Here is a 15,000-nt window from a genome sequence, read left to right on the forward strand (position 1 = left end):
GTAAATTCTAGATTAAGTAGTCTCATTAGATTCGTCTCACGATTTACAACTCATCCATACAACAAGTTTTGTAAATAAATTTTATTTAATAGTTCATGCATGTGTTCAAACATTCGATGTGATATTTTTTGGTGTAAAATTTTGGGATCTAAACAAACCCTAAGGCTGGCTCTCTTTTTTTGGATTTTTTTTTTTGAAATAAACCCTAAGGCTGGCTCTTGCAACCAAAATGCTACAAGCCCTTTCGCTTCTTAATGATGATGTTTCCATGTTATCTTCGAAAGTGGCAATTTTGGCTGCCGCTGAATTTATATGCAAAGCTAAAAAGCTTAATTTTTTAATTATTTATAACTTTATGAGTTTAGAATGTAAAAAATAGGATCTAAAAGCTATTATTAACTTTCAGAAACAAAATTCCAGCAGCAGCTTTTTAGAAAAACTGCAAAAGCTGCGGCTCAAATAAACATGCGCTTAGTTAGTGAGCGCTTAGTCAGTTAGTGGTTTGCAGGCCATCTTGACGCTTGGATCAGGATCGGACGGTTCAGAATCAGCTGGGCTATGAGCACCCTGCAGGCTTCAGCTAAGCTACCGGAGAAAGCCGCCGCAAGCAATTGCAATCCTATCTTGAATCTGTGAACCCCAACCAAATGACGCCGACGGCGAGCCTCCTCCTCCCGGCTCCCACCTTCGTCTCCATCTCCGATGTGCGCCCCCTCCAGTTCCTCCCGCGTGGCCGCCGCCGACCTCTCCTCTACTGGAGCGGCGCGGAGTGGGGCTCTGTGCGGACCCAGATGTTGTCTTCTTTCGTCGGTAAGAGCGACCTTTGATTGGATTTCTCTGTGTCGGAACCTTGTAGTAGGGATATCCACTCCTACTGCAGCAAGACAGGACTCGCGTAGTTATCCATAACTACGCCCTAAGGGGCGGAACAGCCGGGCCCCAGGGGTCCGTCTCTTACCTCACTAGGCCAACGGCCCCGGACCCGTTCCCCGCTCTGGGAACGGGTCCGGTGACGCCACGTGTCCCTGAGGCAGGGAAGCTCCGCGCCAACAGCCGAGGGATCGGACGCCCAATAGGGGTTCGGAACCTCCCCGCGTCCGTCCGGACCTCCCACGCGCGTATAACCAATATACCGCCGGGGCGGGGTCCGGGGGCGCCACGTGTCCCGCAGGCGCAGGCGCGGGCGCGAGTCTTCCGCTGGAAGACTCGCCCACCCACCACATTCAATGCGGGTGGTTGAGGCGTGCTCTGCCGCCGCGGCACGCGGGACAGCTTTTGTCAGGCCTCACTGTAGACGGCATATTACCGAGGTACATAGTGCAGCCGCATGCGCCGCATCCGCGCAGAGCCCGTCTGCCGCATTAAATGGATACGACGGCACGGCACCCTTTCATCATACCGCCTACGCCGCAAGCTACACGACTCGTTCAGCTACGCGGCAGGCTACAGCAAGCTACGCCGCAAGCTACGCCCTGGCGCCGTTTCGACAAGACAGGGCATGGCTACGCCGGACGGAAGATTCCCACAGGCAAAGCAAGGAAATCCAGGAATAAAATCTCCGTCGCCTGCAACGCCATAATGTCTGTATAGTATGTTATTTTGTACTACATCGCTGGGCCCATCTGTCGGGGACCCAACGGCTATGTGCACTCATCCCTTGAGATATAAAAGGGAGAAGTACGTAAGGCCAGGAAAAGGAGGGCCAGGCGAGGGCAGACACAACACAAGCTCGGATTCACTCCGAACAATCCCGTTCTCAACCTCTTGAGAGCACAAGCAATACAACACACAATGGACGTAGGGTATTGCGTTCCGGCGATCCGAACCACTCTAAACCTGCTGTGTTCATCGTGTTCTTACATCTAGATTGGACTAATCCTAGCTACCCCCGAGTACTCACCCTCTAGGTTTAGGCGGGTGCACTACGCCACCCGGCTGTGGGTTTGAACACCATGACATTTGGCGCGGCAGGTAGGGGAAGCTTTAGCTAGTTTTAGTTTATATCTTGCTCATCTCCATGGTTCGGGTGGTTGAGCACTATCACCACGACGATGACGTGGAGATGACAGAGGGTGTGGCATCATCCGCGCCACGCGCCACGCGCCTCTCGACTTCCTGCGCCAGGGGCAACTGTGCCCGTGGAACAGCCACCGTCGGCAGCGGCGCGCGCAGCACGTCGGTGAGAGTCAGGGCGCCCGTCAAGGGCCCCCTCACAAGCTGTGAGTGGCGGAGCGCTGGCGGCAGCTAGGGAGTTGCTTCGCAACCCTCCGGCAGCTGCAGCCTCGCCAGACGCCGTGAGGCAGTGGCAGGACGACGTTGACCGTCTCCTCCATCTGGCTCAGGCCTCCTCCGGTTCTACAAGGACTGGGCAACGACCTCCGCCTGCCAATGCGGTAGTACCCTACCACCAGCGCCAGGGCGGTGCGCCGGCGTCCGTGCGCTCCCCCACGGTGAGGGGTGTGCGAATATAAGACCTGCGAGCGGAGCTCAACCGCAGGCGCGCGGGTGAGGACGCCCGCATCTCCGTGGAAAGGGCGCGAGAACGCCGCCTCAACATCGAGGGCCGCAACCTCAACGCCGACTTGGATGCAGCGGCACCCAAGCCTCCGGGAAACGTCCGGATACAGGCGGGCACCCCGGTGGCTGGGGTGGGGTGCGCTGCGCTGGCGGATCACCTCCACGCGGTGGCATGGCCGTCCAAGTTCCGCCCGCACCTGCCGGAGAAGTACGACAGTACCACTAATCCGTCGGAATTCTTGCAGGTGTACGTTACCGCCATCACAGCAGCTGGTGGCAACGACGCTGTCATGGCGAGCTACTTTCATGTAGTCTTGACTGGGCCAGCCTGGACTTAGCTCATGAACCTCACTCCTGGGACGATTCAGTCCTGGGAGGAGCTCTGTGCGAGGTTCACTGCAAACTTCGCCAGTGCATACCAGCAGCATGGTGTGGAGGCTCACCTCCATGCCATGAGGCAGAAACTCGGAGAGACGCTCCGGGCATTCATCTTGCGCTTCACCAAGGTACGGGGTACCATTCCTCATATCTCTGATGCATCTATCATTACTGCTTTCCGTCAGGGGGTACGTGATGAGAAGATGCTCGAGAAACTGGCGACGCACGAGGTGGAAAGCGTTACCACGCTTTTCTCCCTGGCTGACAAGTGTGCCAGGGCCGCTGAGGGCCGCGCATGGCACTCAGCCCCCCAAGACGGAGACGCCAAGGCTGGTGGCTCCGGAGCTACCGTCCAGGGCGTTGGCAAGAAAAAGAAGAACAAGAACCGGGGTCGCGGGGAGCCACAAGCCGGCGGTCCGGTCGCTGCAGCAGCGGCACCAGCTACTGCGGCAGCGGCTGGGGGCCAGAATGCGCATGGCAAGCGTCGGCGCCCGCAAGGTGGCAACGGAGGTTCATGCCCAATTCATCCCACCGCTCGCCACAGCGCCGCTGACTGCCGCGAGATCCAGAAACTCGCGAAGCGGGTCAATCGGCGGCGTGAGCAGGCCTCCAAGGACGGCTCACCCCCTCCTCGCCAGCAGTCTGGCAAGGAGAAAGCCTCCGACAGTGAGGCCGCTGCCGGGGAGAAGGAGCTGGGGTACCAATCCCCCGCTCGGGAGCTGAAGGGCGTTTACAGGCACGACAACTCTGACTCTGACAAAGAGGAGTGCCGCAAGAAGCTGTACGTAATGTATGGCGGAAGCTGGGAGCTTGTCTCCCGGCGGGACGTGAAGACCCTTCACCGAGAGGTCCTTTCGGCGAAGCCAGGGGTCCCGAAGGCGGCGCCGCACCATAGGTGGAGGAACACCACCATCTCCTTCAGGCCATCTGACAGCCCGGAGAACATGGCCGGGGCTGGTGTACTACATCTAGTCACCGTCTCTGTCATAGCCAACATCAGGCTCTATCACGTGCTGATTGACGGTGGGGCTGGCCTCAACGTCATCAGCTATGCAGCGTTCAAGCACCTGCAGATCCCGGAGTCCAAGCTGACTCCCTCTCGCCCACTCTCCGGGGTGGTCCCACATCCGGTGTTCCCTCTAGGGACCATCACTCTGCCGGTCACGTTCGGGACCGAGGAGAACTTCCGCACAGAGAGCGTCCAGTTCGATGATGCGGAGGTGAACCTCCCGTTCAATGCCATCATTGGCAGGCCGGCTCTCTACCGCTTCATGGCCATTGCCCATTACGTGTATTTGGTCCTGAAGATGTCTTCCCCTACCGGTGTCCTCACCATGCGGGGTGACCGCACCACTGCTGTCGCTGCAGTTGAGAAACTGCATGCTCTGGCGGCAGAGGCTGCACGTTCCGAGGAGGACCCATCCGCCTCACGAGCCAGGGCGCCTGCAAAGGCACCTAAGGTTCAGCCGTCTGATCCGGATAATGTACCCGTGAAGACTGTGCAGATCGGAGCGGACTCCTCCAGGACCACCCGCATGACGCGCTCATCACTTTCCTCCGGGCAAATGTGGTCGTGTTCGCCTGGGAACCGTCACAGATGCCCGGGATCCCCAGGGAAGTGATCGAGCACCATCTGAGGATCTACCTCGACGCCACGCCGGTACGCCAAAAACCTTGGAAGCAGTCCGTGGAGCGGCAGAACTTCATCCGTGAAGAAGTCCGCAAGCTACTACACGCTGGCTTCATTGAGGAGGTCCACCACCCCGAGTGGTTGGCCAACCTGGTCGTCGTCCCAAAGGCCAACAGGAAGCTTCGGATGTGCATCGACTACACCAGCCTCAACAAGGCATGTCCTAGAGACCCCTATCCACTTCCACGTATCGATCAGATTGTGGACTCCACCTCCAAGTGTGACCTTTTGTCTAGAGAGGATAGGAAACATATCGCTTTTATAACAGTGGATGGACTTTATTGCTATATTGTCATGCCATATGGTCTGCGGAATACCTTACCCACGTTTGTGCGAGCTATGAACAAAACTTTCTGTAATTTAATTAGAGATATGGTTGAGGTATATGTCGATGACATTGTAGTCAAGACTAAGGTAGGGTCAACACTAGTTGAGGACCTGTCCCTCGTCTTCGACCGACTGTGCGCCACGCGTACGAAGCTGAATCCCGAGAAGTGCGTTTTCGGCGTATCGGCAGGGAAGCTGTTGGGTTTCCTGGTCTCACATCGAGGCATCGAGGCAAACCCAGCCAAGATCAAGGCGATCGAGGCGATGAGGCCTCCTGGCCACATCAAGGACGTCCAGAAGCTTACTGGATCTCTGGCCACTCTTAGCCGCTTCATTTCGAGGATGGCTCAGAGGGCTCTCCCCTTCTTCAAGCTATTGAGGAGGTCCGGTCCATTCTCTTGGACTGAAGAGGCTGAACAAGCCTTCCAGGAACTGAAGCAGCACCTCACCTCACTGCCAGTATTGGTGGCTCCAGAACCAGGTGAGACGCTATTTTTGTATCTTGCTGCGTCTGCAGAGGCCGTCAGCATGGTGCTGGTGGCCGAGAGGATGGAGCAAGCTCGCCAGGGGGACACCAGGGCCCCCCCCGGCCAAGGATGGTGAGTCGGACCACGGACATGGGGGTCCGGCAGCCACTCCTCTGTCTGAAGGTCTGGACTCCGGACAAGGGGGTCCAGAGGAGCCTCGACCCAGTGGGAACCCAGAATCGCTGGGGGCCCAAGGACCTGACGTGGTGGACGAGGGCGAGCCGAACCCGATGGCTAGGGTCCGGACCATCCAGAAGCTAGTCTACTATGTTAGCGAAGTCCTCCACGAGGCAAAGGCCAGGTATTTTGAGACGCATAAGCTTATCTATGCCATACTTATTGCGTCCAGGAAACTGCGCCACTATTTTTAGGCACACATCATTGTCATAGTGACCTCTTATCCGCTGAGAGCGATCCTGCACAACTCCAATGCCATGGGCAACATCGCCAAGTGGACAGTAGAGTTGGCTGAGTTCCAGCTGGACTTCCAGCCCCACCATGAGTCAAAAGCCAAATCCTGGCTGATTTCATAGCAGAATGGACTCCTTCCCCAAGCAATTCTGGGGGTCCAGACCTCAACGCCGGACCCCCGAAGCCGGAAGTCAGGACACCAGTCTTCACCGAGTCCCACTGGACACTCTTCTTCGACGGGTCCGTCCGCAAGCAATGGGCTGGAGCTGGTGTGGTCCTCATCGACCCAAACGGAGATCAGCTGAAGTACATAGGTGCACCTTGAGTTCAAGGCCACCAACAACATGGCAGAGTACGAAGCTTTGATCTTTGGCCTGACACAAGCCCTAACTCTGGGGGTCCGGCAGCTCCTGGTGAAGGGAGATTCTCAGCTTATCATCAAGCAGGTCCGGGGGGATTGCAGCTGCAACAATCCCCATGTCGCGGCATACCTCATTCACATGAGGAAGCTCGAGAAGGACTTCGACGCCTTGGAACTGCAACATGTTCCCCACGAATTCAACTCAGCAGCAGATGATCTTTCCGCGAGAGCATCTACCTGGGCACCCATGCCCTAGGGCGTCTTCGAAAGACGGTTGCTGAGACCTACCGCCCAGCCTGCCGAACTGGGTGAAGGGAATCAAGCTAGCACCTCGAAGCTAGCGGTCCCGGTGGCATTCCATCCGTGGTGCCCGCCCAGGGTTGTGTGCGCTGTTGAGGACCCTGGAGACCTCATAGAGCCACTCCCACCTGCTCAGGGAGGTCCCGATGCATGATCTTCCTAGATCCGGGACTACTTGAAAGACAATATCCTTCCTGATGACGATGTGTCCGTTGAGCGCATAGTACGATTGGCTAAACGCTACGCTGGTGGTAGAAGGGGATCTCTACCGCCGTGGCGCCAATGGTATCCTCATGCGGTGCATTTCCCAGGAAGAGGGCCGTGAGTTGCTCGCAGAGATCCACGGAGGCGAGTGTGGAAGTCATTCCTCATCTCGCACGCTTGTTGGTAAGGCCTTTCGGCATGGCTTCTACTGGCCGACAGCACTCCAGGATGCAGCTGAGCTGGTAAGTTCCTGCAAAGCATGCCAGTTCCATGCAAAGCAAATACACACACTGGCCATTTGCCGTATGGGGCGTGGATATCCTGGGGCCGTTCCCCCGGGCCGTCGGTGGGTACCGGTTCCTCTACGTCGCCATTGACAAATTCACAAAATGGCTGGAGGTTACCCCTGTGGCGAACATCACCAAAAATCAGCAGTCGCATTCCTCAAGTCCATTGTGTGCAGATTTGGCATCCCAAACCGCATCATCGCGAACAACGGGACCCAATTCAAAAACAGACTCTTCCAAGAGTACTGCGAGGATATCGGCATCCAGCTATGCTTTGTGCCCGTGGCACATCCCCGCAGTAATGGACAGGTCGAGAGAGCGAATGCAGAGGTCCTTAGGGGACTCAAGACCCGCACCTATAACTGCTTGAAGAAGCATAGTGCAAAATGGGTTGATGAGCTTCCGTGCGTGCTATGGGGCAACCGGACAACACCCAGCCGAGCCACCGGGGAGACCCAATTCTTCCTGGTATACGGGGCTGAAGCATGCTTCCCCTGGAAATTCACCTGGGCTCACCACGGGTCCAGGCTTTTGATGAATCCATGCAGGAACAACTGCGGCGTGACGATGTGGACTTCGTTGACGAACGAAGGTGGCGAGCAGCAATCCGAAATGCACGCTACAACCAGGCGCTTAGGCGTTATTATCAGCGGTTCGTGCACAGTAGGGACCTCCGGGCAGGGGACCTCGTCCTATGGCGGATCCTGAACCGAGCAGTGCTCCACAAACTCTCCCCCAGCTGGGAGGGTCCCTTTAAGGTTACAGAAGTATGCTGGCCCGGATGCGTTCGCCTTGCCACAGAAGAAGGGGTGCCGCTACCCAACCCATGAAACATAGAGCATCTACGTAAGTTTTACGCTTAGACAAAGCAAGAAATGAATTTTTCCTTTGTAATAAGAAAGGATCAGCGTGCGGTCCAGAGCGGTGGGGGTCCATCCTCGTAAACCCGGCCTCTGACATCCATCGCACCATCGGCTAGCATTAACGCGCGGCCCAAAGCGGTAGAGGTCCGCCCTCATAAACCCGGCCTCTGGCATCCATCGCGCAATCCATGTCTATCAAGTTGCAAAGGAAAGATTTGCTCTCAGTTCTATCTTTGTGTCAAAATTTTATTTCACATTTCGATTCTCGAGCTTTTCCCTTTCTAACCCCCGCACGGACTTCCACTCTTGTCGCTACAGCTAAGATCTGTATTGAGTTGTCGGATTGCCGTACAGGTCCGGACCCCTTTGCTGCTGGGAGAGGGGTCCGGACCCCTAGGGACCTGCTCTGGAGAGGGGGTGCTTGTTTCCTGGGGTGGTCCGGAGTCCTTTATAGCCGCTTAGCCGGTTTCGTACCCAAAGCCTACACGCTCCACCACCCTGTAACGAGTGCTCTAGTACCCGGAGCTGGGTAATTAGGGGCCCGGACCTCGTTCTAGCTCAAGGGTTGGCTTCCTAAGTCCTACACGGCAGGTCTAGCTCCATATCTCAAAGGATCGAGTACGACAGAATGACCTCACCCACAGCTAGGGAGGAGTCCGGAACGTCGGAGCCAGGTCCGGTAAAGTCGTGCTTGTTTCCTGGAGTGGTCCGGAGCCCTGTGTAATGGCTTAGCCTGGTTCCGTACCCTAAGCCTACACACTTCACCACTCTTTAACAAGCATCGTGCTGCCTGGACCTGCGTATCCGGAGATCCGGACCTCATACTAGCTTGGGGGCCGGTTCAAAATAGGTCCCGCGGGCCTGCTACTAAGCTTTGACTTTGAGTGGTATGCAGGTTAGGCCTTGACTGGTGGTAGCTAGCCTCAAACCATTGAGCCTACCTACCAGGGGGCCCCCGGCATCCGCTTTAAGGCTTCATGCAGATCGAGGTCCAGTCTCGGTGGTAGACAGACTCAAACAACTGAGCCTGTCTCCCAGGGGGCCCGGAGCGTTCGCTTTGAGCCAAATACTAAGGATCGATTCTGCATGCGTCAAATAGCTAAGTTGCAGTATCATTACTACCATCCCAGCGAGTTTGATTTTCCTCTCTGTAGTTTTTTCTGCTATTCAGGGAATAAGTCGCTCGTTTGACTTACAATCTGTGCTACACCTATGCCCAAGAACACTTGTTCAACCTCATAGGGGGGTTCGGAGCGTCTTCTCGGCTCGGATGGCAGATAGGTTCTAACAACCGAACCTATCTACCAGGAGGCCAGGGCACCGGGGTGCTGCATATCGCAAACCAGAGCAACTGACAAATAGCTAAGTTGAAATTTCTTCTATTAAATTTTCAACAAGTACAATGTTTTTACATAACACAAAAAACAAAAGTTCTACTGCTGTGATGGTCCAGCTCAGGAATCTGCAGGCTCCCGCTTGAAATAAGCAGCTACAAAGTCGACGACCTCCCGCATCCTTTCCCGAGTGGAGGCTTCCATCTCCGCCACTGGACCATCGACGACGGGGGCTAGCGAGATGGCAGGGTCGTGGCTCCGGAGGCAGGTCAAAATGTACTCCGCCACCATCCGGCACAGCTCACGGCCCTCGGCTTCAAGGTGGCCAGCGAGGATCGGCTCCAGGCACCGGAGTCTCTCTGAAGCAGAGTTCAGCACCGGGAGGGCGTCAGCAATTGAAGCTGACCGCTCCGCCACTTGGATTGGACTCATTCCAAGTGGCACCAGAGCTGAGCTTGCTTCGCTCGCCCAGTCGATGATTCGCTGGGCCCCCATGCACTGGTCCTCCTGCAGCTTCCAGGCTGCCTCCTGGACCGCCTCCTGCACATGGGCATCCAGTGCCGTCTGAGCCGCCTCCAGCTGGCGGGTCTTCTCCTGGAGCGAGGCCCCCTTCCGCGCCGCTGACTCCTTCAGGGTCTTAAGAGACTCGTGCTGGCGCGCAAGGACTTGCTCCATGCTGGTGGTGAGGGATTCCCGCCGTGCAAGGGACTTCATCTCCTCCTCGAGCTCCTTCTCGGCAACAGCCAGCTGGCTGGCGGTCTCCTGCAGCTCCTGGCGCCATCGATGCAGGGACTCGGAGAGTTTAGCGAGATCCTGCTTGCGGACCTCGAGTCCCTGGCTGCTTGCGGACCTCGAGTCCCTAGCTTGCGGACCTCGAGTCCCTGACGGCGAGCTCTGGGAACGGGTCCGGTGATGCCACGTGTACCTGATGAAGGGAAGTCCGTGCCAACAGCCGAGAGCACGGACCCCTATAGGGGTCCGGGACCTCCCCGTGTCCGTTCGGACCTCCCATGCGCGTAGAACCAATATACCGCCGGGGCGGGGTCCGGGGGCGCCACGTGTCCCGCAGGTGCAGGCGCGGACGTGAGTCTTCCGCTGGAAGACTCGCCCACCCACCGCATTCAATGCGGGTGGTTGAGGCATGCTCTGCCGCCGCGGCATGCGGGGCATCTTTTGTCAGGCCTCACTGTAGACCGCATATTACCGAGGTACACAGTCCAGCCGCATGCGCCGCATTCGCGCAGAGCCCGTCTGCCGCATTAAATGGATACGACGGCACGGCACTCTTTCATCATACCGCCTACGCCGCAAGCTCCACGACCCGTTCAGCTACGTGACAGGCTACGGCAAGCTACGCCCTGACGCCGTTTCGACAAGACAGGGCATGGCTATGCCGGACGAAAGATTCCCACGGGCAAAGCAAGGAAATCCAGAAATAAGATATCCGTCGCCTGCAACGCCATAATGTCTGTACAGTATGTTATTTTATACTGCATCGCTGGGCCCATCTGTCGGGGACCCAACGGCTATGTACACTCTTCCCTTGAGATATAAAAGGGATGAGTACGTAAGGCCAGGAAAAGGAGGGCTAGGCAAGGGCAGACACAACACAAGCTCGGATTCACTCCGAACAATCCCGTTCTCAACCTCTTGAGAGCACAAGCAATACAACACACAATGGACGTAGGGTATTACGTTCCGGCGGCCCGAACCACTCTAAACCTGCTGTGTTCATCGTGTTCTTGCATCTAGATTGGACTAATCCTAGCTACCCCCTACTACTCACCCTCTGGGTTTAGTCGGGTGCGCTACGCCACCCGGCTGTGGGTTTGCACACCACGATACTCTGGTTGTGGGGTTCTTTCGTTCTTTGCTGATTCAAATCATTCTCCACCTCATGATCTTGTGGGGGAGCCGCGCTGATTTTGTCTTTCTTTGGCATGTAAATGTAGGGAGCAGAAGATCAAGCCGCAGAAGCGTTATCTGCACTTCCCTGTTTGGAGTTGGAGCTCCCGAAGGGTCGCCTTGTTGGTGTTCGGCCCCAAGGGTCTAGCAGAGGTGAATCTGCGTATACAACCTTGCCAGCTTTATTCCTTCTGTTCTTGGGGCTATTTTACTCTTTATTACTGTGCTTGAGAGGTGCTAGAAATTGAGAAACATTGACCAGTGGCCGACAAGATTGACTTAGGTATAGAACTTTATCAATCCTAAAATTTGAACTCCGGTAGTGTATTGTTATGCAAGGACCAAGTAACTTCTTTAACTCAATGTTAAAGCCCTTTGGCCGTTCACATTCGACATGGTGCATTTCTTCCAACCATTTGTTCAGGCCACTCGGATCCATTGGGATGCTTAGTTGCTCTCTTCTTCTGGCCTTATCCATCAGTTGCCGTAACTACGTGTAACTCTATTTCTTGTTTGGCAATTTCTGTGGACCAGTTGAACAATAACTAACGATGCATTTTGTGGGACTAATAAGCATGCCGTGTTGTCAGTTGTTGAACTACTATTCATGTGAGCATGCCAAGCCGAGCTGTTTGCAGTTTCATCAGGAATTGGAATTGATGTCATTCTTAATCAACTTTTGGTTTTAGAGAATGTACTTGAGATTAACCAAAATAATTTCCCCTCTAAAGATGTTCTTTTGTTGGGTACAGGAAATTACAAATTTAACCTTATGTCTGATTTTATCTTGATCTTGGCTGACAGTTTAAGGCATTAAGCTGTTAAGTTGCTCCTTGATCAGTAGCTTTAATCATGGAACACTGTTGAGTGTTGACTATGGAATTGTTAGCATGACTTGCAAGCACCATTTCATGTCTACATTTAGACCTTTGCTTTGTAATTCTTCACTGAATTCACAGCATTATCATCTTTTTAGTGCCAGTAATTTCTCAAATGTTGGGTGTACTGCCCTAAGCGGAATAATTTTAGGCAAAAGATATTGTGGCACATGTGTGCACACCCCAAGATCAATTTTAATACTCCTACTTGATCAGCCAACAGCAACAACATACAACAACACAGCAACAACATACAGCAACATAGCCTTTTGTCCTAAGTGAGTTGGGGTAGGCCAACAGCAAAAGTCGAAATACATTCCGTTCTGTAACTTTTTCCACGTTTGCATTGATTTTCTCTATGCTTCTGTAGTTGAGAATAATTTGCATTTCAGCATATGTTCTCTACCGAACCTATGATGGCAAGCTAGCACTTTTAAAAAGAAATGTTCTGGATGCACTGCTAAGTGCTAACACAAGGATTTTTTTGTCTCATTTGCTAACTTGTTTGCAGGTAGCCAGAAATTTGGGGAAGACTTTGCGTGCTTTCCAACCAACCATTAGAGAGTTACAGGTTGGTTCTTGATATGTTGTTGCAATATGTTTGATGATCTTGTTACATAATGTAATATGATTTTCTGCACATAGGATGTATCAAGGGAGTTCAGGAGCACTCTTGAACGAGAAATTGGAATTGATGAGGTTCCCCCCTCCACGAATTATAGGCCCACAACCACGAATAACAACGAACAACCTGCCGCCGACCCAAGTTAGTTGATTTCCCTACATCTGAAGTTCTTTCCAATGGAATAATGCACACTTTTGTCAAAGAACTTCTCTTATAGGAACCACATTAGAGAATCACGCACCTTGATGCATATTCAATGTTCCCACTTCCCATCTCTAGTAGTTGCTGGCAAACCTTTGTTTATCTGTCCATTATTTGTTTCAGTTATGGTTCTTCCTTTCTCATTCCATTTTCTGAATACTAACCAACAATCAAAATTATGTGTTATTCACTGACAATAACCAGAAGCCATTTACATCTGGAAGATGATATCCAATTAACTAGGTGACTGATTAGCATTTTCCCTGATATTGGTCAAGTATGAATTCTTTCATGTGAGCTTAAGGCCCGTGGCCTTTGATTGTATCTCTGTTCTTTGTTTGGAAAACAAAATATATGTAGGCTCCTTGCTCTGAATTTTGTCAAGGAAAATTGTAGTTGAAACCAGCAAAATTTTATCCTTCACTCTCGCCATTAGCTCAGAACTCAGAAGATGGACTTGCACTAGTCTACATAAGTCATTGATTTCTCTATTGCTATGGCACCGACTCATTGCTGTACATCTTGCGTGCAGATGTTAAGCCTGAAGCTGCACCTTATACTAGCGAGGAACTCATGAAAGTAACTGAAGAACAAATTGCTGCGTCTGCGGCTGCTGCCTGGAATACTCAGCCTGCCCCATCACAAGAGCAAGGTCTGACATTTTAGTTTTGCAATCTTTTGAAGTGTATCACATTTTCTGTAACTGAATGAAAGTTAGGTATTCTTCACCAATAATAAAGGCTCCAACCCTGTGTTTGCCCAATTTCAGAAGCAGCACCCCGAACTCAAAGTACCGGCACTGCTACATCAGGAGGTAATGATGGTCCTGCAGCTCCTGCTCCTGCGACCGAGTCTGTTCCAAGCGAAGCAAATCAGTCTGAGAAAGTGGAAAGCGAGCGAAGCAAATCAGTCTGAGAGGCGGAAAGCAAGCAATAAAGCCAGTGGATGGGAAGAGCAAATCAGGGCTGGAGTTTTGCTCAGTTTTTTCCTGAGGCCGGGGGAAGAGTTGTATGAAATGCTTACAGTTTTTTTCCTGCGAAGAGCAAATCAGGCTTATTCTGTTTATCCTGTGCTGCTGTTGTAGATGTTGAAGAAGGCTGTGTATATTTCCTAGTAGTGCGTCACCCGCTGCCACGGCTGCTGCTTGTGCCGTCGTCGGCCTTGTAACATTTCTGAGCCTGTCGTAGCCACGACAGTTTGTTGTATGGAGCAATGAGTTTAATCATTATTGAACGGCGAGGCGATTGATTCCGGTCATAACCGGGGCCTGTGCCCGCGACCGCGGCCGAGTTGCCAACATGCCCAGTCGCCGCCGGACCAGTGTCGTTGACGTTTGCGGGAGCAGCGTTATTGGCGGGTATCACGAAGATCTGCTGACGGGGGTCGTACAGATCCAATGGTGGTGGGATCTCCACGCACTCCGAGAAGATGTCTTCAGGGGCTCCGACTGTGTGCAGTACACGGTCGGGTATAGATGTATCGAGAGCCAATCTAGTAGATGGATTGTACGAGTAGTAATGGTGGATAATCGGGTCGATCACCGTCTTCATGTCACGGTCATAAAGGGTGGCTTGACTGTGCAAGCCGAAAGGAAAAGTGCCACAGATCCGATCTCCAATGAATCTGGGCAGGCAGGATTCGACCGAGTCGTCTGAGTCCGAGAGGATCTCATCCGAGTCCGAGAGAATCTCGGTGCTAGCTGGGGTTGAATCTCCGATCCGATCCGAGATTGGATCTAGATCGGGTGCTGACTCCAACACGAAGCCGGTGGAAGGGATCGATGCCGTGGTCGAAGCTAAAGGAGAAGTTGGTGCGGCTCCATGGTTGACATCGCAGATGAAGGTGCCGTCGTCGAGCGACATCGACACGATGGAGCCGAACATGAACATCGTCCCGGGAGGGGGAGGTTGGTTCAGCTCGTCGGAGAAGGTGACGCCGCCACGGTTCGGGGACGATGCCATCGCCGTTGACTGTTGATCGCCGCCGAGATCCCCTACCTGGCGCGCCAGCTGTTGAAAAAGTATGTTCAACGGCCTACGACGGGGGTACCGACGTAGTATATTTTTTCGGGGGGTGTCGACGGGATCGCAACACGATGGTGTAAGCATGCAGGGGACACGAGGTTTTTACGAGGTTCGGGGTCGCGAGATGTGTAATACCCCTACTCCTCGGCTGCTGGTGGTTGTTTATTG

General features: G+C 53.6%; 1 protein-coding gene across 1 annotated transcript; it reads left to right on the forward strand.

The window, feature by feature from the left end:
• Window positions 1-11,140: 11,140 nt before the first annotated feature.
• Window positions 11,141-14,059, forward strand: LOC120683177 (sec-independent protein translocase protein TATB, chloroplastic-like; the record flags this gene model as incomplete). Its single annotated transcript, XM_039965205.1, has 5 exons — window positions 11,141-11,257; window positions 12,494-12,553; window positions 12,628-12,748; window positions 13,341-13,460; window positions 13,578-14,059. Coding segments are annotated over 5 exons (564 nt in total), but the record flags the coding sequence as incomplete, so codon positions are not given.
• Between the last annotated feature and the right edge of the window lie 941 nt (window positions 14,060-15,000).

This window comes from Panicum virgatum, chromosome 7N (genome assembly GCF_016808335.1).
Source record: "Panicum virgatum strain AP13 chromosome 7N, P.virgatum_v5, whole genome shotgun sequence".
NCBI classification, from domain to species: Eukaryota; Viridiplantae; Streptophyta; class Magnoliopsida; order Poales; family Poaceae; genus Panicum; species Panicum virgatum.